The sequence below is a fragment of the Esox lucius genome, chromosome 4, assembly GCF_011004845.1.
Source record: "Esox lucius isolate fEsoLuc1 chromosome 4, fEsoLuc1.pri, whole genome shotgun sequence".
NCBI classification, from domain to species: Eukaryota; Metazoa; Chordata; class Actinopteri; order Esociformes; family Esocidae; genus Esox; species Esox lucius.
In genome coordinates this window covers 11,931,184-11,958,245 of record NC_047572.1, presented here as the reverse complement: position 1 = coordinate 11,958,245, position 27,062 = coordinate 11,931,184, and the positions used below count along the sequence as shown (strand labels likewise).

Sequence of the window (27,062 nt, the reverse complement as noted above, 5' to 3'; positions counted from 1 at the left end):
ATTTCAGACTGAAATATGACAGCCTGTGAAATAGGAGACCCTCAACGCTGGGAATATATTTCTGTTGGCTTAGTTTTAGACTGAAAGGACACACCTTGTGTGTAACAGGAGACCCAATGGCTGGTTATTTTCCATCTTGTTCAACATGACAATGTTATATTACCTCCTGCACCTGTTCAGTGTATTTGCTCTAGTCTTGATAGAGCACAGGTCTGACAGATAGACAATGGATACTTTGTTAGACACCGTGCCGGCTTGCAAACCAGACCTTAACAAAATAAACACACTTTGTTATAACCGTCATGCATGCATTTAACTTATTATGGCAAGTTTATTTATTTGATTACTGCAATTACCCTATGCAAATTTGATTTAATGCAAAGCGTCTTTGCCTGGAGAACTATTCCATTTCGCTCTCGACTATCTCGTGGAACATGACGTTCTAAGTTTTGCTTTTGCTCAGTTGGTAGGGCATGTTGCTCGCAATGCAAGGGTTGAGTTCGATTAACCAGTGGGTTAAAGTACTAAGATGTGCAGTATGCATGCACTTTTCTAAGACGCTCACGATAAGAGCGCCTGTTTGTCATTGGAATCAATATTCTGTATTTTTTTGAGTGTCCTTTTCAAAGCGGGATGTTAAAAAAGGTAGCACAATGCAGGGATCTTATTTGTAAATCCCTTTTGTCACTCAAGCTATAATTCCTTGTCATGGATTTTAACAGGCTAATAAGTTCTTCACTAAAGTCCCCCTAACGATAATATTGTTTTAACGACATAAAGCCATTCTTCCCTAAAAGTTAGGCTACCCCTTTCGTCTTGACTGAATATTATAGAAAAAATGAATACGTGTTCTGAGATATTTGGTGTTTATGAAATGTCTTTAACTTCAAGGGATTCACGAATTCAATGACATACGAACAAGCGATCGAAGAATTTTATAATGTTTGGTCTGTTCTAGAGAATTTTAAGTGGAAAAGCGCGATAATCGAGGGGGAGGGTGCGGTAGCGAGGAAGGGAGAGGAAGGGCTCGAGAGAGCAAGAGAGAACGAGAGAGAGAACGATACTGAACGTCTAACCGTGAAGGATACCGACTTTTGGTTGGGGACTGAGAACCGCCGACTCACTTTCTGCAGACCTTCCAAGGTTTGTAAAACATAATTTCGCCAGTATTTTCTTTTAGGGACAGGTGTTTGTTGGTAGCATGACTTTGAATTCGCTTGGTGCTGAAACCAGCAATGCCACTGGTGGTGCAAAGTGAAGTCGACGATGGAGAGAGGATGAGGGTTGGGCGAGCGCTGGTTTCAAGGCGTGCGGAGCTGTTAGTTTCAGCACCATGTTGTTAAAAGAAGACTGGTAGTGCTGCAGGCTAGCTAACCTACGCAAGTCACCAGGTGGTAATGTTTTTGTGTGTGCCTAATTTACCGGCATATCGCCGTAAGTGATGGGAATTTACGTCCTCCTCCGGGGAGAGAGATGGCTGTGTGTGGCGCTGTTTTCCCCTCAATGGGCGGTTGTTGTGCATGTTTCTTGTGCATGGCTATGAGACTCCCTATTCAGTGATCGATCGTTTTGGGTTAAATAAAACCTTGACAGTAATTCATTTTATTGGTGATGTATTTAATGCATTTTGTAGTTAGTATGTCGACCGGTGTGTTGTTGACGTTGTAGGCTACGGTCTGTTTAAAAGGACCAGATCTCAGGTTATGGGCACCTTAAATAATATATATGCTGCTGAATTGATTAGCCTATATATTCATGTTATGCTCTCACGCTGTATGTGTGCGTGTCTGTGTGTGTGTGTGTGTGTGTGTGTGTGTGTGTGTGTGTGTGTGTGTGTGTGTGTGTGTGTGTGTGTGTGTGTGTGTGTAAAAGAATGAAAAAGTGAGAAAGACAACTAATGCAAACCTAAGTATGGAAGCATATAAAAAAGCAACACACTGGTCCAGCAGTTCGACCAGGCGTTATTACTCTATGGGGAGTCCTTGTTGCTGCAAACGGAGGGTGCACTACAAGTACAATCAGGACTGAGGGTGCACTACAAGTACAATCAGGACTGAGGGTGCACTACAAGTACAATCAGGACGGAGGGTGCACTACAAGTACAATCAGGACCAGCGTTAGTTCGTTACACTGGTAGACTACCAATGGAGATACTTTTGACGGTGCCTTTTAGCTGAACGTTCTCCTGCCATGCATGTAGCTTATCTGAGTTTGGAGGCAACCAACCATACACAGTTCATTCATGTCAACTCTGTTCATTCCACATTTCATATCTGAAACCAAAGGGTGAAATGTCATTAAATGTCATTATTGTTCAAATAAATTAACTGTTTTATTGAATCATACCCACACGCCTGTTTATTAATTGCCTATCCCCCATGAGACAACGCCACTCTGGCTTCATGTCACCTGGTGGGAGAGAGTGATCGTCTGCATTGTCAGTAGGAGATAGTATGGGGATGGAAGGTTTTGAAAAGTCCTATATGCCGTTTTGTTCCTTTAGCAGTCAAGCGGGGGGATAAAGAGTGAAAGAGAGAGAGAGAGAGAGAGAGAAGGCAAGGGTATGAGAGGGTGGAGGCCTAGCCTAGCTGCAGGCAGCGACTGACGGAGCTTAGCCACAGAGTATTCAAACTGCTGAATTATTAACATAATCTCCTAAAGCAACAATTCCCTTATGTAGGCCCTTCGTCAGATGTAATGCGGCTAGTGGGGAATAGGGTGCCATTGTACACGCAACAACCGTCTCCATGTGGATGTGATAGGCAATGATTGATAGATGTGGTTGAACGTCAGGCAGCTATTGTGTAGATGCACCTGTCACCTACAGTAGTCCAATCAACTTGCACTGAATTCAGGGGGACTGATTGAAATTGGATAAAGCCTCTAATCTGTCTGAAATAGTATCCAGATAACGGATAGTCGCTAATCTGTTGGAAATGGCATACAGATAATGAGTAGAGCCTCTAATCTATCTGAAATGATATGCAGATATCAATCAATCAAGTCCCTACATTAGCAGTTGTCACAAAGTGCTTTTACGGATACCCAGCCTGAAACCCCTAAAGAGCAAGCAATAAAAAGAGTTGATGCACAGCGGCTAGTAGAAACTCCCTAGCAGGGTCGAAACTCAGGAAGAGACCTAGAAAGGAACCTGAGGGACTTTGAGGGATGGCTGGTCGTCTTCTGGCTGTGCCGGGATTAGAAGAGTACACAACCTTTTAAGCCATGAACTTAGTCCCTAAGCACTGCATTCTGGCTCAATGGGTGTTAGCTGTGGCCTTATCTTCCCTCCACAGACTGGCCTTGTAGTGAAGTACCTTAGTACACACACATGAAAATACACTCACATACCCATGCGATGCACTCCTATACGCACACATGCATTAACACACTAGTTCAAATACACACCTTGAACTATACAAACGATTATTATCGGTGATATTGGCATACCACTGAAGTGTGTCATTATTTTATCAACAAAGAGAAAGCACTAGAAAAAACTGTTATACCTCCATTGTGTAACGATCACTGTTGTTGTTGTTATTGTTGTTGTTGTCATTGTTAAGTTGCAGACGCAGGACGCTGCATCATTTTGACCGTGGCTAATTAGCCCCCCAGTGTAGAGGAGGGGGGCGGGGGGTTCCCAGGACCTCTCAGTGAGAGTCACTACTCCACTTCTCTGCTTTGGCAGCACTCAGCAGGGTGGCAATGAGACGAAACGCCAGGGGTGTTGTTCAGCGAGGTGAAATGTTCACAATCATAACACTACACATAGAAATGCAGTCAGTAGAGCTGCAGATGTGGTTACACAATTCAACGGGACATTAAGTCGTATCCATATGTTCTACAAAATGCATTTCGATCTGGTTGTTCTCCTTTCTAAAAATATAAATAAACAAGAACCGTTTTTTGAGGTCACAGTTTAGGCACTTATGTGCCAGAGGCTCTGGCTTTTTATTCCACTAGAAGGACAAGAACTCATTGATCTACTCCCGACCAACAAATTAGCACTCACTGTACAAAACAGTTCTACAGAGTATACTGAGAGATGTTGTTCAAATGATTTCTGCTCATATGCAGAGTAACTCTCTAGTAAACAATTATTTTAGAAGGACAGATTTGACATTTGAAAGTTCAAACACTTAAGATGGAAAAAGAAAAAGGTTGCAAAGGAAGACCTGGCTTTTTGTAAAATGCTAAGACCTTTGTTGCTCATATGCACTCCCACGTCTGAGGGCGGACCTTTTTACACTGGGCCTTTGTGAAAGGCTTTAAATACCTAATGGCCTGTACACAATCCATATGATAAAAGATCAATACATATATACAAATATTTCAACTAAATAAAATATTGAAATAAAGCAGCACTATAATTGGAAGATTCTTCGAGAGTGCCTTGTAAATCTACAAAAGAAAACTAGTCTTACATCCAGAGAGGCTCATCCCACCTTTCTAATTACTATGATGAGTCTTACAACTATCCACAGTTGGAAAATGCACAGTTGGAAAAGTGTAAAATCTGCTGTTTGTATATACAGTAGATTATACATTCCCATAATCCCAAACAGACATAATAATGAGTATGACTAGTTATTTTATAGTATCAATTGCTTGACTCATGTAAGGTGCAGCAGAATGCAATATTGTGTCATCAGCATAAAAATACTAATAAAAATTTTAAACAATCATAGTCTGCAATGTCATTTATATATACAGTGTGAACAACCGCAGACCCAAAATGTAGTCTTTATACACTTCAAGAAATTCAGATTTCACCCATTCAGTCACAATATCCTGAGTTGCATGACTTAGACCATAAGCAGGCACGAGCATATAGGCCTAATGACCTAAACTTGCTGATTAAAGTTAATGAGCTCGTGTCCAGTGTCAGCTCCAGCCTTTTGGGGGCCCTATGCAAAATTGTATTTGGGGCCCTCTCTCCCCTAGCGGTCAGGGGCCCTAAGAAACCGCTAATGTTGCTTATGCCTAGAACTTGCCCCGACTGTGTCTAAGGCCTTTGATGGGTCTATAAACAAGGCAGCCCAGTTCAGTATTATGTCGATGTCTCTGGTAATATCATTTACAGCCAGTGGGGTGAAAGTTTTAGTGCTGTGCCGTGGTCTAAACCCTGATTGCTGAATATTCTAAATAAAATGTTCATATTCACCAGTGATTTTTGAGTCTTTGCTAGACAAGACAATTTAGAAATGGCGCTGTTGTTGTCAAGGTTACTAGTCTCCTCCCTTGGTGAGTGGTAAAACATCAGCAGCTTTGTGTTCTTCAGACATAACGCCATTAATTCCTGCCATTAAAACTCTATGATGGCATTCTACAATTATTACCCTCTGCAATCAGACTCTTCCATGAGCTTCTTGGATGGGCCTCTGTAATGTACTCTGTAAGATGGCCCACTATGATGGGCATCTAAAATGGACCTCTGAAATGGGTCTCAGTGAAAAGCCAGTACAATGCGACTCTTAAGATTGGGTTTTAAAGACCAGACTCTAAGATGTGTCTTCCTGAGATGGGCCTGTAGGATGTTTCTTTGTACGATGGGCCTCTAAATTAGGCACACCAACTGACAGAGTGATTGCGAATGGGAAACATTACTGGATGGTGCCCATCCTCTCCCTTGTCCTACCTTTGGCCCCAACATAGAAATGCAGACCAGCTTTAAGGTCTGGATCAATGGTCGCGTTTGATATTCTCCCTAACCCTTGACCCCAAACCCTTTAATGTCAGCAGCTCTGATAGGTCTGGATATATATAAGAACTGACACGCTGACTTCTAATGGAAACGTACATCTCCTACCCCCCTGTAATTCCCTGGCCAGGCCCTACAGCCATAGCAACCTGCATCCCACTGCTGGCTGGTCTCTGAAGCTAAGCAGGCTCAGTTCTGGTCAGTCCCTGGATGGGAGACCAGCTGCTCCCCTCTGGCCTGGCACCCCTCCTTCAGCAGCTGCTAATGTTTCATTTCCTGACCGGACAAGGATTGTGGGATCTCTCTCATAGTCTTTGTTTCTCTATTCCCCTTTGTCCTTTTTTCTACTCTTTCTCTCTGTCTCTCTTCCCCTGCATGTCTTTTATCTCTCTCTCTGTCTCTCTCTCTCTCTCCCTGTCACTACAGTACATAGCTGGTGTAAGAAACGGTTGTCCTGGTAACAACCCTCTGCACCTGTTGCTGTAATGTTACCTTGCTTGTTTCAGCCAAACAGAGTGCTCTAGGAGAGAAGTCATCTATGGAGACAGTTTGGATTGTGCCAAGTACTGAACACTTTGTTTCACAGGGTCAGGTGATGTAAAATAATTGTAGTTAGGATTATCTTTTAAAATCCTCTCTAAAGGCACGGTGTGGTACAATAACCTGGACAGGAAATAAATAAAAATGACACCTGCTTAGATTTACAAACAACCTTATTATTCAACTGTAGTTTTTGCAATATTGTGTCTCTAAGAGGAAATCAAGCTATCAACATTTATAAGGGAAAGAATATTTTGTGTCAAATTGGGCCTTAGAACGAAGTCAGCTACTATTTCCATCAGAAGATGCCTGAAACATCCGGTTTACAGGGACTCAGTATCTTCATATGTTGATAGTCAAGAGACATTTTGTCATTTTATGTTTAGTTATTACAGTATTGTGTAAGCAAATCTTTTAGTGAATAAAATTTCCTTCTTTGATCAGTTTGCTCACCAGACCTTGTACCAGATCTCTTGTGCACTCTAAACAAAAAGTTGTCCAATAGATCTTTAACAGGGTTCTTCAAAGTGAAACTTGAAAAGAAATAACTAAAGTGTGTCGGTTCATTTTGGTGTTCATTGTTGAGTGGTTAAGTTCAGAGGGTTCTTTCTGGAACCATTAAAGGTATTGTTGCCCGTTTAAAGTCACATAAACCATTTGCCTCTCTACCAGGCCTGACTAATAGGACACCTCCAACAATCATTGACCAATTATACTGCTATGACACCTCTGGAAGGAGGTTATTAGTCTCGTCCCTGCATGTACTTTTGCCTGATCTGCCACTCTGTTACGACCTTCCTGTTTCTGTCCACGGGTTTTGCCTATTCCTGCGATTAAACCTACGCGCTCCATGCTTGGAACCACACCACCTGCCTATGTCATGTTCTTACATCCGCTGGTAGAACATGGAGTTTGTACCACCAAGGTTGTGGGTTAAATTCTCTGGGCCACCCAAACGTAAAATGTATGTAGGCCCCTTGAATTTAACAGTCTGCAAAATTGCATAAATATAGTATGTACTTTTCATATTTCATAATATACACCCTATTGTGGCTACATTGATTTTCTTCTGTAGATTTGAGACGAGGCAGGACAAGTTTGAAACAGTTGTACTTTGTCAGCAAGGGAGAGCTATGTAATTACATGTAACTAAATTACCCATGTCCTCGGCTCACAGACACCCCAACACATACAGGCAACATTCACAGCACAACAGCTACTCGCTGATCAAATCACTGTGGTTGAAAATAAGTAACCGTATTCTACCCTGACCACTGAGGGATTTTTAAAAAGATCTTCCAAGCTACAAATTACGAGTTAAACATCCAACAAAACATGATCAAATTCTGGATCATGTTTTCAGCGCTATTAAAGGGACACACCAGATGGCCCCCTGGGAAACACCATGTGATCCTTTACTTTGACTGACAAAGCCATTTGAGAGCTAAAGGACTGCCATAACATCACTGACTGGAACATTATTCAAGGACAACAATGCAAATAAAACGACTCACTAACGGGCTTACATTGTACATCAATGTACTGTATGTAAGGAAATCTGATTCCCAATCGTAAACTGTTGAATCACACTGCATATTATTCACTGGCATGTTGAATAGCTTCTGCTTTGTCAAAGAGGAGTCCAAGAGCAGGTATAGATTGCTTTATACTTAAAGCCCAGTAAAAAAAAAAAACGAAATCAGGAATTAGGGCAGCGGAACAAACATTTTAAGTCTGTCAGGAAAAGCTTTAAGTAACAACTGCTCTTTGGTCTGAAAAGTAATCTGACTACTCATCCCAGGAAGGTCACTTACCACTCAAACATGCTATTCATGTATGCTATCAACAACTGAATAGTCAAACCTAATAAACCAGCGTTACGGGCAACGCAATGCATTCTTTGGGTAATGATGGAAATGTTTTCAGAAAGTCAATGAGGCTGAGAGCATGTCACTATTGATAATGTTCGTTACATTCATACATCTTGTAGCCTTCTACTGATCTAGCGGTTCTTTGCCCTTGTGATACTAGGCTGCTGTCATTAGGAATGTCACCAGTAAGCCTAGTGAGATGACCCTTTGACTTTCTCTACATATTGACATACACATACACACAGTTGTTCTTTCAAAGAACCAGAAAAGCCACTTCAATGAACAACCATAAAGAAGTTATTTATTCTGCCCTTCACCAAACCGCAAGCTAAATGCCTTATACACGATGTAAATGTAGGCCAAATCTCTTCTCTCTATTCATTGTCTATCAGGTTACATCCATGCTACTGTAGGCTAAAAATAAGCTGTAAACGATAGGCCTATAAATAGTTTCAGATTCTAGTTTGTGTCCATAATCTAGTTTTTTATATTTTCTTCTGCAAACATTACAGTGGGTTTAGAATTGTTGTGTGTTTTATTTCCTCTTGACATTAATTGGCTATAGAAAATAAACAGAGAACAGAGAAGCAGGACTAAATATCAGCAAGCATTTTAAACTATCTCCATTACACTATTCTGCATCACATGCCATGGGCCTGCAGGGTGAAGTACATCAGCCAGGAAGCGTTTCCCTGTCGGCTTCAGACCCTTTTCCAAGAGCTATTTGTGTGAAATAGCTAAGATAATGTCAATGGTTGAGCAGGTTGGGCTATAGCATTTACACAATGGGCATTTTCATTGCCTGACTGCACTGTGTTGTCACATATGAAGTGGTGTATTAATGCTAATGAGGTTTCATTTTTTAAACCAAATATAATAATAATATCCATGGCATTGTTTGTACTATCCATGTCCTTGTTTGGACCAGATGGGATATTACAGAAATGTATCAGTTCTAGATGATTTTCTAAGACCCTCATACATTCATTACACAACTGTGATCTGTGCAATCTGCCTTGGGTAAATGTCATCTCTGTGTCCATGCCTCTGAGTAAGAAGAGATGTTCTTTAAGTCCTTCCTTCCCCTCCGTTCAGCTATCCATATGGTTCATCTGATCTGAAATGTATACATTCATAGTGTGTAGCCTGTTCAGTATACTGCACTGCTGTTGAGCTGAGCCCTAGATTGGAAATAGCACTCTGTCTTTTCTCTTGGTACATCCCAAATTACGCTCATAATTAATTATATTCCCTACATAGGGCACTACTTTTGAGCAGATTGGGAGCCATTTGGAATGCACCCTCTGTGTTCTGGTGGAGAGATACTGTACAGTCGGTCTATGCTGATTCAGAACAGTGTAGAGCATGGCTGCATTTGGTCTTAACAATTCACAGTCCCTCCTCAACAGACAGTGGACATATAGAGCTTTTTCTTTCTCTTTTTGGATTCCCAATGATCAATAAAGGGATAGTATTGGTTTCCTTACCATATAAGCAGTCAGTAGACAAAATATGACAGGCATTGATGCATTGCTTTAGTCCCTGGCGCCGCTGCCAAATGCTACGTTTTAGCATTTGTGGAACAAATCCCACTGATGTCATGGAACGGATATTAGCATTTTTCATGTATGATGTCCAAATATTTCCAAGTATCTAAAATTGACACGTGAAGAATGAATGGGATTTGTGCCACACGTGCTATAATGTTAAAATTAGAAAACAATGTCACCCAGGTGACAGGAAAAACAGCTTACACAGACTGTTTTAATGGGTAAGGAAACCAATGTGTCATTTTCCAATTTGGGTCAACATTAAGGCTACATTACTGGCATGCATGAAAGAGCAGACTTTTTCTACAGGATAATATACAGTATGCGATTACATATGTATAAGAAAGTTAGCAATATAGACACTGGGAGCAACTGACTGAAGTTAAAGTAAACTACTTCCTGGCGGTAAATCAGTACTTATTTTCAAATGTAATCAGATTCCAAGTTTATCAGAACATAATGCCTATCAATGGCCTGTACAGTTAATATAATCATATTTGTTTCAATTAGATGCCCTATGCATACTGTAATAACGAGATAATTATATGTTCTCTATGCTAATAATATGTTTGATTAATTCAGCACCCACTGCCTTATACAGTACTTCATATATTAAGATGTTATTAAATTAAATCTATTATTAACATGCTGTCAATTTTCTACGTTCTCAGTAGCCTTAAATTAGCCTTTTTTTTTCTGTTATATCACGGACTGATCCTGCAAAGAAAAATGTAATGGAACCATGTAACCTTTTCCTCCAGCGTGAAGCTGAGGGCATCATTTATCACCATAGACCGCATGAATAAATGATGGTTGGACGGGGGAATTGGCACCAGAAGGGATGTTGATCTGAGAGCAGAGCAGGACTTTTTTTATTAGCTTTAATACTTTTTTCCCTAGATTTATTCACACCCTGTAACTACTTTGCTTTGAGGAGTGGTGAAACAACCAGCTGTGTTGTGACCCCCGCTGACACTTCGTTGAACCAGTGTTTGACCAGGTTCATCTCCTGAGGTGAAACATCTAGCTTTTCAATAGATATTCCGATGACCTGGGCTTCAGATGACATGACGTGAACCAGACGAAGATGCATCGACATTCAAAGCATAATGTCAGCTAAGATACAACACAGCACACTTCAGAACAGCATTTTATTGCAATATGTAAAAATTGCACGGGCCGTTACAGTATCAATGTTTTTCATTACATTGTATTATGTGTCTTAGTCAAATCGGAAGGCCAACTAGAAAGAACTATGCATTCATAACTGCTTCATGTTTGTGTTCTTTGAACTCTCCTAGTGAGGAAGAGGAGGGCAGGGAAAACCGAGAAGGATAGAAAGAAAACTCAAAGAAGGGCTCAGAGCTTCTTGTGGTCATAATGAATGATGAGGTAGCTGCCCAGACTACAGCTAGGCAGTCAGGAACCTTTCTTTTTCTGTATGTTTTTCAGAACCCGATCCTGTTGGCCCTCCAGGCCTGAATCATTCAAATGTGTCTGAACTGGTTGAAGGCCTACAGGTTGCAGTATGGATGGTTGCAGTCACGGACCGCATGACTGAATCACCTCTGAAACGGTTGTGTAGTGTGTTGTAAGGAGAGAGGCCTGTTGCTGGAGGACAAATCCCAGATTGTAGCTTTAATGTGCAATGAGGAGAACTTGTAGTATGACAATAAACTAAAAGTGAAACCGTAGGTCCTCTAACCTGTTGTGGTGTAAAACATACACAAAATATCTTACATACCTATGGTCTTGCAGAGGGACATACAATGAACAAACCCCCTCCATTGATCAACGACAATAATATCACACTCCCTGGGCTAAACATATAGATTCTTGGCACAATAAGCATTATATTGTTCAGATTCTAAAAAAAATTGGGGGAATGCCGTGCCATCATTTATGGCTCTATGACCCTGTTCTGTGTAGCCTATAACTAACAATAGGCTTTTACTCCATTTGTGTGGGACTTGGTGAAATCGGTTTGTCTTCCACATGGCCTGTCAGCATGCAACATACTCCATTGTTGCTTGTCAAATGCTGTTATATCTTCCTATATCTTCCCTTCAAATTCTGAATTGGTGCAACGATCGCTGAGCGAAAAACTATGTCAATTAATGAATAAGTGTCTGGTTTAGATTACATTATTCTGTGCAACATTATGCCTCACTGCTAAACCAAACCGAGAGATTTGCCATTGTGAAGATGGCATGCCCTTGGGCGATCTAGTTGGCCTCTAGTTGGCTTCAGTGGGATAAAGAGGTTACGTAAGGCTTCAGATCCCTCAAATGGTAGTCAGAAAAGAGTCAGTCCACTATGCTGGAGATACTGGTTCTCCTCCAACATCTGTAAATCTACAATGGTTTGCTATTGAATTAATGGATTTCACATTGTTTGAATAACGATTCATCACAGTTATAAGGGAAGCAGTAGTACAGTCTAGGGCTGGTCGATTTACAGATAGGGTTGTAGAGAAAAAATTGCGTTCAGAGGTTGTTGTTTTCTTTGTGGAGTCCCTAAGGTGATTGTGCTGTTTCCAGTCAATGAAATCTGGCAACCCTCCTTGGACACAGTAGGTTGACAGAACATGTTCACCCAAGGTCAGAGAAGGGCTAGGCAGAAGGCACTGACAAGCAGACCATAGAGGTGGGGAGATTCAACCGTACACTACACTGAGATAATCTTGAAAAGCAATCACATTAGCCACCATTACACAGCTCACTATACCAGCACTTCATTTATTGAGTCCCTTTAGAATTCAGTGCAATTGCACAGAATGCGGAGTTTGTCTTGGGGCGGAGGTATACTTCAACTGGCTGCGTCCCTCTTGGTTATGGTCATACCATTGATAAACACCACTGCTGTGCGAAGTAACCAGGTTAATAAAACCACATCAATCAGAACGGACAGGTGTGTGTGTGTGGAGGGGAGCCGGCCATGCGTGTGACAGAGAGTGAGAGAAAGTGACAGATCAAATAATGACATGTCAGAGCCTGAGCTGGAGAGAGAAACGGAAAGCGGGAGACGAAGAAATGAAAAGTGCGAGAGCAACACGGAGGGGAAGGAGCGAGGAGCGAGACAGGGAGGGAAAGAGACAGAGATGTTTCCTGTACACGAGGCAGTCAGGGATTCTTGTCAGCCTGATTTGTTTGCTTGAAACACTACGACTAAAGAGTTAAAGTCAGGTTACGTGGTAGGCCCGTGTGTTTTTTAATTACTTCACAGTCTACCGAAACACACCGTAGGATGCCGCCTGGCGCCAAATGATGTGGGGGATGCTAATCTCTACCTCCACCTCGGTGCTCTCTTTCGCTTGAAGGTTATTTGTTTTTGTTATTTATTACCCGGCCTATGCCAGGGCAGACAGCTGCAATCAGCCATGGGATGATTTTTGTCAGAGCATGGGCCTATGGTCTTGGGGGCGGCGTACTCAGTGCTGTTGCATACACAGTTAATGTTGCTCTTGAAAGCATTGCTTTAAAGGATATTGCACTATTTAACAACCTGAAAATAGGCTGTGGACCTAGAGATGGTTCGCTTTTCTTTAAACAGCCATTATAAACTTCAGTCAACTTCAGCCCCCGCTTGACATCACTTTAGGGACTGAGAATGTTTCTGTTTTATGGCCGAGGCACCTCGGCCATAAAACAAATGTCTTGTTGAAATCAGGTCATTTGGAGATTTTATTTGCGCTCACGCGCATTTAATCATTAAATAGATTTTTTTCTCCGGCAGCTATAACTAGCTAAAGTTTGAAATGGTTGTTTAGACAAAACTGGACCATTGGTTATTATTGTCTTGGCCCTTAGTGTACCTTCATGTAAGGAACCATCCAGCTTGTGGTAAAATAGGGTAATTGTCCTTAATATGAACTAGGCTGACTAAAAAGCTCTATTCTGCGTCAAAGTGTGTAGAATTTAAATGAAAAATAACACAAAAAAAGATTAAAAGAAGAAATATTATCGGATATGTTCTATAGGCAGTTTCAAAGCAGATCCAGCCCTTAAAAATACACGAGTTGTATGCCAACAAGCAAACTGTTGGCCCCATCTCCATTATAACATAGTCCTGTCAACAGCTTCTTAAGGAGATACCTTGCCCAGATGAATAATAGCGAGTCCTAATATACTGAGAGCACTCCGCCCAGTGCTGACACTATAACACAGCTGGGCTAATGGCACCCCGTCCCCCTCATAATACACTAGGTCTGTCCAGACCCGGGTGAGTCCTTGTCAAAAGTTGTTCCACTTTTTAGGGAATAGTGGGACATTTGTGACAAAGACCATCTCTGTCGACTGCCGCTCATCGTGGACCCGCTGTGTTTATGGAGGTGGGGCTCCCGTCTTGCAGCCTCAAGCACATAGTCACAGTGAGAAATGGATTTTCATCCCAAACACTTACGCCTCGCAACACAAGGCGGTGTTTCCAGCCAAATGACTGTCTTTTGATACCATTATACGTTATTTACAAGAGAAAAGCAGCGCTTTCCGATTTTGTGATCTTGCCAAGTTGGTGCTGTGCAGTTGGCAGATTGGTGGTTTTTTGAAGGGTGATAACTGGCCCCGTCTTTTCTTCCGTTTTTGATCTCACCATTCCATTATAGAGCGTGTCAGCGGAATATTCCGAATGACAACAATGAACCACTGGGTCTGGCAACATAGATACATGGTGCAAACAGCCCGGCGTGAATCATGCCTCCTTAATTTGAATTGATCTGGGGCCTCTTGAGGATTGTCTTTTAAAGGGGGACCAGGAGACAGAGACAGAGCAGGGCTCAACTCAATCAAACCCGCAGTCCAGTATATACACAGTAGGGCTTTGTACAATGTTTAATTGTGCAATGGCGAATCACCGATTGGCCTAAAATACTGTTTAAAAACCTACAACTGGTACAAATTGGCCCATTTCACAAGGCGTGCTTTCCCTTTTCAGAAAAGTGTGTGACCACGGGAGGAGCACAGTAAATAAAGACATGGCCTAAGCATTGCTATGGTCGTGTTTGAATGAACTCTATCCCAAATGTGTCACAGCTGTCCTGGTTTCACTGCAGCCGGAAGGACACTCAGTCCTAATAGACCTCCGTGATGAGATATTGACGCAGAAGGAGACTCCGAACAACTAAGATTGATATGTCTTCATGCTCCACACGCAGCTCTCTCTCACACACACACACAAACACAGTGATGCATTTCATTGTTTTTTTCTTCATGTCTCCTGTCTCTACAGGTTTGATAGAGATATCAAGTGGAGGTAAACCCCCTAAGACTGCAGAAGGACCCGTCTGGTTATCCAAGGGTTGGCTACATGCAAAGCTGTGTTTTGGTTGTAAGGAGACCTGAGAATCTGAAGAAGAAACCATGAATTTTGTGATGAAGCAAGCCTTAGGTGGTGAGTAGCGCTGCTCAATTAGTTAATACTTGAATGGACGGTCTGAGCGATTGGTGAATGACACGCGCGGGGCTGATCTCAGTACTCAGTAGAGCGTGTGACTGCTGATATCATTGTCGTCGCATCAAATCAAAGTGTATCCTATTCCAAAACAGGATTCCACTTTTGGAAGAATGTTCAAATTGTGTACCCAACCTAAACCCCCCCTGCAGTGAGGCAAGACGCAGCAGGTACCCAGTACTCCTCTCTGTGAAGCTGCGAGCACGGAGGTGGGGTGATCGTGGCCGTGAGCCACCCACGCCAACAGATCTTCCAAGGTGACCCACCTTGGTCTCCCAACAGAGGAATTGCACATGGTGGGGGCTAAGATATTTTTGGGGGAGAAAATATCTCAAGATGACCAAAAATTACTATGTAGTAATTTCTTAACTGTGTCTAGTTGACTAATCAAGGAGAATCAGAAAATCCGATACAATAGATTTTATGGCACATAATGTACTAGGATATGCAGATTTATCTAATGCATAATTCAGATCTATAGATCATGTGGTTTTTTTTAAATACATAATTTAGATCTATATGCAATGTAGATTTTTCAAAAACATCATTTTGATCTGTTGGTGAAGTAGACATTTAATAAATCATTCAAATGTATCGGCTATGTAGTTTTTTTTTATATACATAATTCACATTTTAAGCTATGTAGATGTATTTAATACATTAGTAAATAAATCATGGATAGGATATGTAGATTGACTTGTCATCATGGCTTGCCTATATCCAGAGGTCATTGCATACTTGGACCAACTTCCTGATTCAGATCATTAAGCGGAATGGATTCTGGGTAATAAAACTAGATTTGTACCTTTCCTGTCAATCCCATTCCCCGTCCCTCTGATGGGCTCATACGGGCCAAACTGCCTTGGGGAAAAAGGCTGTGGCTATGTAATGACCTTTCATTTGGCAGCTCTGGCCTCTGTGCAAATCGTAATGTCATTGGGCTGGAGGTAAACTGGGTTTGGATAATCAACTGCCCCACAAAGTGGAGGGCTGGGGCTGGTTTACAATTGGGGGGGAGGGGGTGGGGGGGGGGTTGAGGCTATAGCTGAGGGCTGACAGGAAGACGCTGACAAGACCTGCTTTTATATAAAGTGACAGAACAGATGAAGTTATTATAGGTGGCGTTCCCAGATGTATTTAGACTGAACCGTAATCTAGATTCTAGCCAGTATGCTGTGGTGTGTATGAATGTTGTAGCTTGTATGATGGCGCAGCCAGGAATCAATCCAGCTAACCTGGCCTTTCTACAGAACAAAACAAATATTTGAAATTTTAAAATAGCACATTATGAGCATAACAATGAATATGACTCAATCTTTCACATTGAGCTTTGTTTCGTGTAAATGGAAATAATGTATTTATGGATCCTAGCCTCTAGCATGATGGCTTTGTGTCGCTGTGTGTTAAATTAGAAATGGTCTTATCTGTCTCTCTGACTGATAACATAAGATTAGCAGGGAGTGCTGCTCTCCTAACAGACACAGGTCTTCAGATAAAAATTTGGAGACAAAATATGAAGACATGAAGACTATAGGGGTCAGGATGCACAACAGATGTGAGTCTTTACCTTCACCGTGAGACTGACTACTGAGTCTCTACCTTCACCATGAGACACTGAGTCTCTACCTTCATCATGAGACTGACCACTGAGTCTCTACGTTCACCATGAGACTGATCACTGAGTCTCCACCTTCACCATGAGACTGACCACTGAGTCTCTACCTTCACCATGACACTGACCACTGAGTCTCTACCTTCACCATGAGACTGACCACTGAGTCTCTACCTTCACCATGAGACTGACCACTGAGTCTCTACCTTCACCGTGAGACTGACCACTGAGTCTCTACCTTCACCGTGAGACTGACTACTGAGTCTCTACCTTCACCATGAGACACTGAGTCTCTACGTTCACCATGAGACTGACCACTGAGTCTCTACGTTCACCATGAGACTGATCACTGAGTCTCCACCTTCACCATGAGACTGACCACTGAGTCTCTACCTTCACCATGACACTGACCACTGAGTCTCTACCTTCACCGTGAGACTGACCACTGAGTCTCTACCTTCACCGTGAGACTGACCACTGAGTCTCTACCTTCACCATGAGACTGACCACTGAGTCTCTACCTTCACCATGAGACTGACCACTGAGTCTCTACCTTCACCGTGAGACTGACCACTGAGTCTCTACCTTCACCGTGAGACTGATCACTGAATCTCTAGCTTCACCATGAGACTGTCAATAGCTAACTGGTTTCCATATAGCTCAGTTGGTAGAGCATGGCCATTGCAACACCAGAAATTATGGTTTGGATTCCCTAAGGGGACCAGATAAGAAATGTATTCAGTCAATACTGGAAGTTGCACTGAATATGGGTGTGAGGAAAATGACTATAATATAAATGTATTTATTATGAGACAATATACACTCACCTAAAGGATTATTATAAACACCTGTTCAATTCTCATTAATGCAATTATCTAATCAACCAATCACATGGCAGTTGCTTCAATGCATTTAGGTGTGTGGTCCTGGTCAAGACAATCTCCTGAACTCCAAACTGAATGTCAGAATGGGAAAGAAAGGTGATTTAAGCAATTTTGAGCGTGGCATGGTTGTTGGTGCCAGACGGGCCGGTCTGAGTATTTCACAATCTGCTCAGTTACTGGGATTTTCATGCACAACCATTTCTAGGGTTTACAAAGAATGGTGTGAAAAGGGAAAAACATCCAGTATGCGGCAGTCCTGTGGGCGAAAATGCCTTGTTGATGCTAGAGGTCAGAGGAGAATGGGCCGACTGATTCAAGCTGATAGAAGAGCAACTTTGACTGAAATAACCACTCGTTACAACCGAGGTATGCAGCAAAGCATTTGTGAAGCCACAACACGCACAATCTTGAGGCGGACGGGCTACAACAGCAGAAGACCCCACCGGGTACCACTCATCTCCGCTACAAATAGGAAAAAGAGGCTACAATTTGCACAAGCTCACCAAAATTGGACAGTTGAAGACTGGAAGAATGTTGCCTGGTCTGATGAGTCTCGATTTCTGTTGAGACATTCAGATGGTAGAGTCAGAATTTGGCGTAAACAGAATGAGAACATGGATCCATCATGCCTTGTTACCACTGTGCAGGCTGGTGGTGGTGTAGTAATGGTGTGGGGGATGTTTTCTTGGCACACTTTAGGCCCCTTAGTGCCAATTGGGCATCGTTTAAATGCCACGGCCTACCTGAGCATTGTTTTTGACCATGTCCATCCCTTTATGACCACCATGTACCCATCCTCTGATAGCTACTTCCAGCAGGATAATGCACCATGTCACAAAGCTTGAATCATTTCAAATTGGATTCTTGAACATGACAATGAGTTCACTGTACTGAAATGGCCCCCACAGTCACCAGATCTCAACCCAAAAGAGCATCTTTGGGATGTGGTGGAATGGGAGCTTCGTGCCCTGGATGTGCATCCCACAAATCTCCATCAACTGCAAGATGCTATCCTATCAATATGGGCCAACATTTCTAAAGAATGCTTTCAGCACCTTGTTGAATCAATGCCACGTAGAATTAAGGCAGTTCTGAAGGCGAAAGGGGCTCAAACACAGTATTAGTATGGTGTTCCTAATAATCCTTTAGGTGAGTGTACACCGATCAGCCATAATATTATGACCACCTGCCTAATATTGTATAGGTCCCCCTTTTGCCACCAAAACAGCCCTGACATGTCGAGACATGGACTCCACTAGACCTCTGAAGGTGTGCTGTGGTATCTGGCACCAAGACGTTAGCAGCAGATCCTTCAAGTCCTGTAAGTTGCGAGGTGGGGCCTCCATGGATCGGACCTGTTTTTCCAGCACATCCCACACATGCTTGATTGGATTGAGATCTGGGGAATTTGGAGACCAAGTCAACATCTTGAACTCGTTGTGTTCCATTCCTGAACCATTTTTGCTTTGTGGCAGGGCGCATTATCCTGCTGAAAGAGGCCAATGCCATCAGAGGATACCGTTGCCATGAAAGGGTGCACATGGTCAACAATGCTCAGATAGGTGGTACGTGTCAAAGTAACATCCACATTAATTGCAGGACCAAAGGTTTCCCAGCAGAACATTTCCCAAAACATCACACTACCTCCGCCAGCTACTGTACAGTAGCTCGTCTGTTGGATCAGACCACACAGGTCAGCCTTCGCTCCCCACGTGCATCACTGAGCCTTGGCCGCCCATGACCCTGTCGCCGGTCCACCACTTTTCCTTCCTTGGACCACTTTTGATAGGTACTGACCACTGCAAAACACCCCACAAGGTCTGCAGTTTTGGAGATGCTCTGACCCAGTTGTCTAGCCATCACAATTTGGCCTTTGTCAAAGTCGCTCAGATTCCCATTTTTCCTGCTTCAAACACATCAACTTTGAGGACAAGAATGTTCACTTGCTGCCTAATATATCCCACCCACTGACAGGTGCCATGATAATGAGATTATCAGTGTTATTCACTTCACCTGTCAGTGATTATAATGTTATGGCTGTACAGTGAGGGAAAAAATTATTGCTGATTTTGTACGTTTGCCCACTGACAAAGAAATTATCAGTCTATAATTTTAATGGTAGGTTTATTTGTGAGAGACAGAATAACAACAAAAAAATCAAGAAAAACACAATGTTATAAAGTGATTTGCATTTTAATGAGTGAAATAGTTATTTGATCCCCTCTCAATCAGAACGATATCTGGCTCCCAGGTGTCTTTTATACAGGTAACGAGCTGAGATTAGGAGCTCAGTCTTAAAGGGAGTGCTCCTAATCTCAGTTTGTTACCTGTAGAAAAGACACCTGTCCACAGAAGCAATCAGTCAGATTCCAAACTCTCCACCATGGCTAAGACCAAAGAGCTGTCCAAGGATGTCAGGGACAAGATTGTAGACCTACACAAGGCTGGAATGGGCTACAAGACCATCACCAAGCAGCTTGGTGAGAAGGTGACAACAGTTGGTGAGATTATTCGCAAAAGAACTGTCAATCACATTCAATGCAAGATCTCACCTCGTGGAGTTGCAATAATCATGAGAACGGTGAGGAATCCTGTGTAGACCAGAACTATACAGGAGGATCTTGTCAATGATCTCAAGGCAGTTGAGACCATAGTCACCAAGAAAACAATTGGTAACACACTACGCCGTGAAGGACTGAAATCCTGCAGTGCCCGCAAGGTTCCTCTGCTCCAGAAAGCCTGTCTGAAGTTTGCCAATGAATATCTGAATGATTCAGAGGAGAACTGGGTGAATGTGTTGTGGTCAGATGAGACCAAAATCGAGCTCTTTGGCATCAACTTAACTCGCCGTGTTTGGAGGAGGAGGAATGCTGCCTATGACCCCAAGAACACCATCCCCACCGTCAAACATGGAGGTGGAAACATTATGCTTTGGGGGGGGGGACAGGACAACTTCACTGCATCAAAGGGACGATGGACAGGGCCATGTACCGTCAAATCTTGGGTGAGAACCTCCTTCCTTCAGCCAGGGCACTGAAAATGGGTCATGGATGGGTATTCCAGCATGACAATGACCCAAAACACACGGCCAAGGCAACCAGTGAGTGGCTCAAGAAGAAGCACATTAAGGTCCTGGAGTGGCCTAGCCAGTCTCCAGACCTTAATCCCATAGAAAATCTGTGGAGGGAGCTGAATGTTTGAGTTGCCAAACATCAGCCTCGAAACCTTAATGACTTGAAGAAGATCTGCAAAGAGGAGTGGGACAAAATCCCTCCTGAGATGTGTGCAAACCTGGTGGCCAACTACAAGAAACGTCTGACATCTGTGATTGCCAACAAGGGTTTTGCCACCAAGTACTAAGTCATGTTTTGCTCAGGGGTCTAATACTTATTTCACTCATTAAAATGCAAATCAATGTATAACATTTTTGACATGCAATGTTAACCCAATTCTGGATTTTTGTTGTTGTTATTCTGTCTCTCACTGTTCAAATAACCTACCATTAAAATTATAGACTGATCATTTCTTTGTCAGTGGGCAAACGTACAAAATCAGCAGGGGATCAAATATTTTTTTCCCTCACTGTATATAGCCTTTGGTTTATTGGAAGGAACTAAAGCTACCGTATATACACCAATCACCCTTCCACATGGTGATCTCTTCCCCACATACCTCTGCCCATAGACAGAACGTACAGTATGTTGTTGCTAATTGCTTATAGAGTGTCCCTGGACCCACTAGGGAGCAGGGTTGAAGGTCACCCTGTCCACTGTTAACCCTCTTTTAAACCCCCTGCTCGTCGCCTCCCATCCACGATATGACGCAACAGTCACTGTGACTCCACAATGACCAACAAAAACAACAGGCACTGTATTTGATATGGCTGAGGTCAAGATGAGGTCAAGACAAGGACCTTAAGGGGAGGTGTCAATACCTTCCTTTTCCAGGTGAAAGGTACTGTCAAGTCCTATGCTAATTCAAATAAAATACAAAACGGAGAGGTTGGTCATAGTGACTGAGCTTACCACACATGGGGGCAATAAATGCTAAGTGTTTTTGGGGCATTTTAAACAGAGATTTTGTTAAAGTATTGGTAAATACAGAGGTTAATTAAACAGCAATGCTACCAGGGGATGTAATATGTTCACATTTAGCAGAGAGTATTAAAGAGTGACTCTCTCTGTTGGATACCAATGTCATCATGCTCATATCTTTCTCAGCTCTTGTATCCAGCTTGTCTTTCAACATCAGTAGATGAGTCACCATTTGTCCTTGCAAACAAAGGATTCAATTTGAAGCTAAATGCTGAAATGTTCTGCCTCCATATATTCTTGGGTCATTTCTTTACTATGCCTCAATGGTATCATCTCCCAAAGCCTGACACGATTAGAGGATGAGAAAGACACAGATTGGGACGTGCCATTCCTCAACCGTGGATGTCATGCCTTGTTTACTTCTTGCTATATTTACTTCAGATGAATCCCCATAACTAACCCTTTGAATGCATGGCATGCTACATATTCTGTATAGCCTGGTGAACAAAGAGATTGAAAAAAAAGACAGATAGTGAGGGAAAGAGAGAGAGGAGTGGAAAGAAGGTAAGGAAAAAAGGGGACATGGACAATTGGCTTCCTCTGACTGCTAGCCAAATGAATGATGCTGCTGAATAATTTGTTAGGGATGAGGGGAAAGTATAAAGAATGTATCTCATTTGAATAATGGAAGATCCTCATTGGTAAATCATGTTCCAGCATGTCAAAATTAAATACCAAAGTTGGACACTTTCGCCTCAACTTTTAAAAGGATCTCCAGCATAAAGGCTACATGTAATACCTTCCCAAACCAGATAGTTTAACCACAAGCCCTGAACAAAATTAGCGCACTACAATGAAAATAGGGTTTAATTCCTGCAGTAGACTACAGTGGTTGATAATGCATATGAAGTGAAACATTGTAATCTAGCCAACTCTTTTTATTCTCTGGAGAAGTACACCGATCAGCCATAACATTATGACCACTGACAGGTGAAGTGAATAACACTGATAATCTCATTATCATGGCACCTGTCAGTGGGTGGGATATATTAGGCAGCAAGTGAACATTCTGTCCTCAAAGTTGATGTGTTAGAAGCAGGGAGAATGGGCAAGCATAAGGATCTGAGCGAATTTGACAAGGGCCAAATTGTGATGGCTAGACGACTGGGTCAGAGCATCTCCAAAACTGCAGCCCTTGTGGGGTGTTCCCGGTCTGCAGTGGTCAGTACCTATCAAACATGGTTCAAGGAAGGAAAACTGTTGAACCAGCAACAGGATCATGGGCGGCCAAGGCTCACTGATGCACGTGGGGAGTGAAGGCTGGCCCGTGTGATCCGAGCCAACAGATGAGCTACTGTAGCTCAAATTGCTGAAGAATCCTGGTACTGACAGAATGGTGTTAGAACACAGAGTGCATCACAGTTTGTTAAATATGGGGCTGTGTAGCAACAGACCAGTCAGGGTGCCCATGCTGACCCCTGTGACCACTGCCGAAAGCACCTACAATGGGCACGTGAGCATCAGAGCTGGACCACAGAGCAATGGAAGAAGGTGGCCTGGTCTGATGAATCATGTTTTCTTTTACATCACGTGGATGGCCGGGTGCGTGTGTCGCTTACCTGGAGAACACATGGCACCAGGATGCACTGGGAAGGAGGCAAGCCGGCGGAGGCAATGTGATGCTTTGGGCAAAGTTCTGCTGGGAAACCTTGGTTCCTGCCATTCATATGGATGTTACTTTGACATGTACCACCTACCTGAGCATTGTTGCAGACCATGTGCACCCTTTCATGGCAACGGTATCCTCTGATGGCATTGGCCTCTTTCAGCAGGATAATGCGCCCTGCCACAAAGAACATTGGTTCAGGAATGGTTTGAGGAACACAACAACGAGTTCAAGGTATTGACCCGCCTCCACAATCTCCAGATCTCAATCCAATCGAGCATGTGTGGGCTGTGCTGGACAAACAGGTCCGATCCATGGAGGCCCCACATCGCAACTTACAGGACTTAAAGGATCTGCTGCTAACTACCAGATACCACAGCACACCTTCAGAGGTCTAGAGGAGTCCATGTCAAATCCAGAAAATCACATTGTATGATTTTTAAGTAATTAATAGCATTTTATTGCCTGACATAAGTATTTGATACATCAGAAAAGCAAACCTAATATTTGGAACCGAAACCTTTGTTTGCAGTTACAGAGATCATACGTTTCCTGTAGTTCTTGACCAGTTTTGCACACACTGCAGCAGGGATTTTGTCCCACTCCTCCATACAGACCTTGTCCAGATCCTTCAGGTTTCGGGGCTGTCGCTGGGCAATACAGCATTTCAGCTCCCTTCAAAGATTTTTTATTGGGTTCAGGTCTGGAGACTGGCTAGGCCACTCCAGGACCTTGAGATGCTTCTTATGGAGCCACTCCTTAGTTGCCCTGGCTGTGTTTTTCGGGCCGTTGTCATGCTGGAAGACCCAGCCACGACTCATCTTCAATGCTCTTACTGAGGGAAGGAGGTTGTTGGCCAAGATCTTGCGATACATGGCCCCATCCATCCTCCCCTCAATACGATGCCGTCGTCCTGGCTTTGCAGAAAAGCATCCCCAAAGAATGATGTTTCCACCTCCATGCTTCACGGTTGGGATGGTGTTCTTGGGGTTGTATTAATCCTTCTTCTTCCTCCAAACACGGCGAGTGGAGTTTAGACCAGAAAGCTAAATTTTTGTCTCATCAGACCACATGACCTTCTCCCATTCCTCCTCTGGATCATCCAGATGGTCATTGGCAAACTTTAGATGGACCTGGACATGCGCTGGCTTGAGCAGGGGGACCTTGCGTGCGCTGCAGGATTTTAATCCATGACGGCATAGTGTGTTACTAATGGTTTTCTTTGAGCCTGTGGTCCCAGCTCTCTTCAGGTCATTGACCAGGTCCTACCGTGTAGTTCTGGGCTCACCTTCCTCATGATCATTGATGCCCCACGAGGTGAGATCTTGCATGGAGCCCCAGACCCAGGGAGATTGACCATCATCTTGAACTTCTTCCATTTTCTAATAATTGCGCCAACAGTTGTTGCCTTCTCACCAAGCTGGTTGCCTATTGTCCTGTAGCCCATCCCAGCCTTGTGCAGGTCTACAGTTTTTCCCTGATGTCCTTACACAGCTCTCTGGTCTTGGCCATTGTGGAGAGGTTGGAGTCTGTTTGATTGAGTGTGTGGACAGGTGTCTTTTATACAGGTAACGAGTTCAAACTTGTGCAGTTAATACAGATAATGAGTGGAGAACAGGAGAGCTTCTTAAAGAAAAACTAACTGGTCTGTGAGAGCCTGAATTCCTACTGGTTTGTAGGTGATCAAATACTTATGTCATGCAATGAAATGCTAATTAAGTATTTAAAAATCATAGAATGTGATTTTCTGGATTTTTGTTTTAGATTCTGTCTCTCACAGTTGAAGTGTACCTATGATAGAAATTACAGACCTCTACATGCTTTGTAAGTAGGAAATCCTACAAAATCAGCAGTGTATCAAATACTTGTCAACTGCAAGTCATTGCTAAAAACAGAAATAATTACGTTATTCATTTATATTTCCAGCACAATTTCCTACCATGTTTTGTCACTTCCAGCTAGAAGAAACCTATGGGTCAAATACAAATTAATTCAATAAACATTTGGCATGGGTATGAATATTTTTGGCTTTAACTGTAAGCATATGTAAGTATACATATATTGGTTGTATATTTGCTTTTCTCTATTAGTAAAACAGTGTGTCTTTACTAGACTGATATTTCCTCATGAAGGCTCTGAGTCTGATGGGAAGCAACTTGGCCCACATCCAGTATCGTCTCCGTTAGAGCAACAGATCAATACCCAGATAAAGTTTTCACTCAGCTGGCATCTGCATAATTCATGGTCACTCAGGTGGTCCTGTATTTATCACTGATCAGGTGCCGTTAACAACAATCATGTCAATACGCTGGAACAAGTCGCTGTGTTCTAGTGAATAGAAAGCCCCGATGTGCCACGAGTCAGGACAGTTCCGTCACTGATGATTACAAGATGACACAGACCTTTCAAACCTGACTAGCTGGCTGGTGTATACAGCACGTTTTCAGTCAAAGTGTGATGAATTTGCCATTGTTTTACCTCAGACAATGGTAATTGGGAATGGTTCTAAATTTCCACTGAAAAGACTCAGGTTCAGGCTTTTGATACTGCTTGTCAGGAAGTCCAGCGAGACAGGTAGAAGCTCAAAAAAGATGGTCAAATAGAGGCGTGTTGTTTTGTGTTGAATTGCACGGTAGTTTTCGTTTTGTATCATCTGGCTTTGTAACAGAATAACTTAATGCCCCGTGTGTCTGAACGCTTCTTCCAGGGGCCACTAAAGACATGGGGAAGATGTTAGGAGGAGAGGAGGAGAAAGATCCTGAGGCGGCAAAGAAGAAGAAGGAGGAAGAGGAAGAGAGACAAGAGGCTTTGAGACAACAGGAGGAAGAGAGGAAGGAGAAGCACAGGAAGATGGAGGCTGAGAGAGAAGTGGTCCGGCAGTCCATCAGAGACAAGGTGAGCCCTACAGCCATCCACAAACCACCTAGAAATGTATTTACATTGTCCCCGTCATTGAATTAGCCTCCACTACCCCATCATTGAATTAGCCCCCACTACCCCATCATTGAAATAGCCCCCACTACCCCATCATTGAATTAACCCCCACTACCCCATCATTGAATTAAACCCCACTACCACATCATTGAATTAAACCCCACTACCACATCATTGAATTAGCCCCCACTACCCCATCATTGAAATAGCCCCCACTACCCCATCATTGAATTAACCCCCACTACCCCATCATTGAATTAAACCCCACTACCACATCATTGAATTAAACCCCACTACCACATCATTGAATTAGCCCCCACTACCCCATCATTGAAATAGCCCCCACTACCCCATCATTGAATTAAACCCCACTACCACATCATTGAAATAAACTCCACTACCACATCATTGAAATAAACCCCACTACCACATCATTGAATTAAACCCCACTACCACATCATTGAAATAAACCCCACTACCCTGTCATTGAATTAGCCCCCACTACCCGTCTGGGTTTATGGGTGGGGGGTTACTGCTTGTAACAGTGAACATTCTCCAATAACTCCATGCCATTTACCTCCTGTGCAGTACGGACTGAAGAAAAAAGAGGAGAAAGAGGCGGAGGAGAAGGCAGCCATGGAGCAGGCCTGCGAGGGGTCTCTGACTCGGGCCAAGAAGGCCATCCCTGCAGGATGTGGAGATGACGATGATGATGATGAGGAGAGCATTCTGGACACTGTCCTCAAGTTCCTCCCCGGACCTCTGCAGGACATGTTCAAGAAGTAATAAACAACGTCAACGGCACTACAGGGTTTTATC

General features: G+C 43.0%; 1 protein-coding gene across 1 annotated transcript; it reads left to right on the top strand.

Moving 5' to 3' along the window:
- The first annotated feature begins 1,026 nt into the window (after positions 1 to 1,026).
- Positions 1,027 to 27,062, top strand: cplx2 (complexin 2). The gene is made up of 4 exons (XM_010904657.4): positions 1,027 to 1,143; positions 14,892 to 15,053; positions 26,017 to 26,204; positions 26,832 to 27,062. The coding sequence occupies exons 2-4, from the start codon at positions 15,023 to 15,025 to the stop codon at positions 27,027 to 27,029; spliced, it is 417 nt and encodes a 138-aa protein (XP_010902959.1). The 5' UTR covers positions 1,027 to 1,143; positions 14,892 to 15,022; the 3' UTR covers positions 27,030 to 27,062.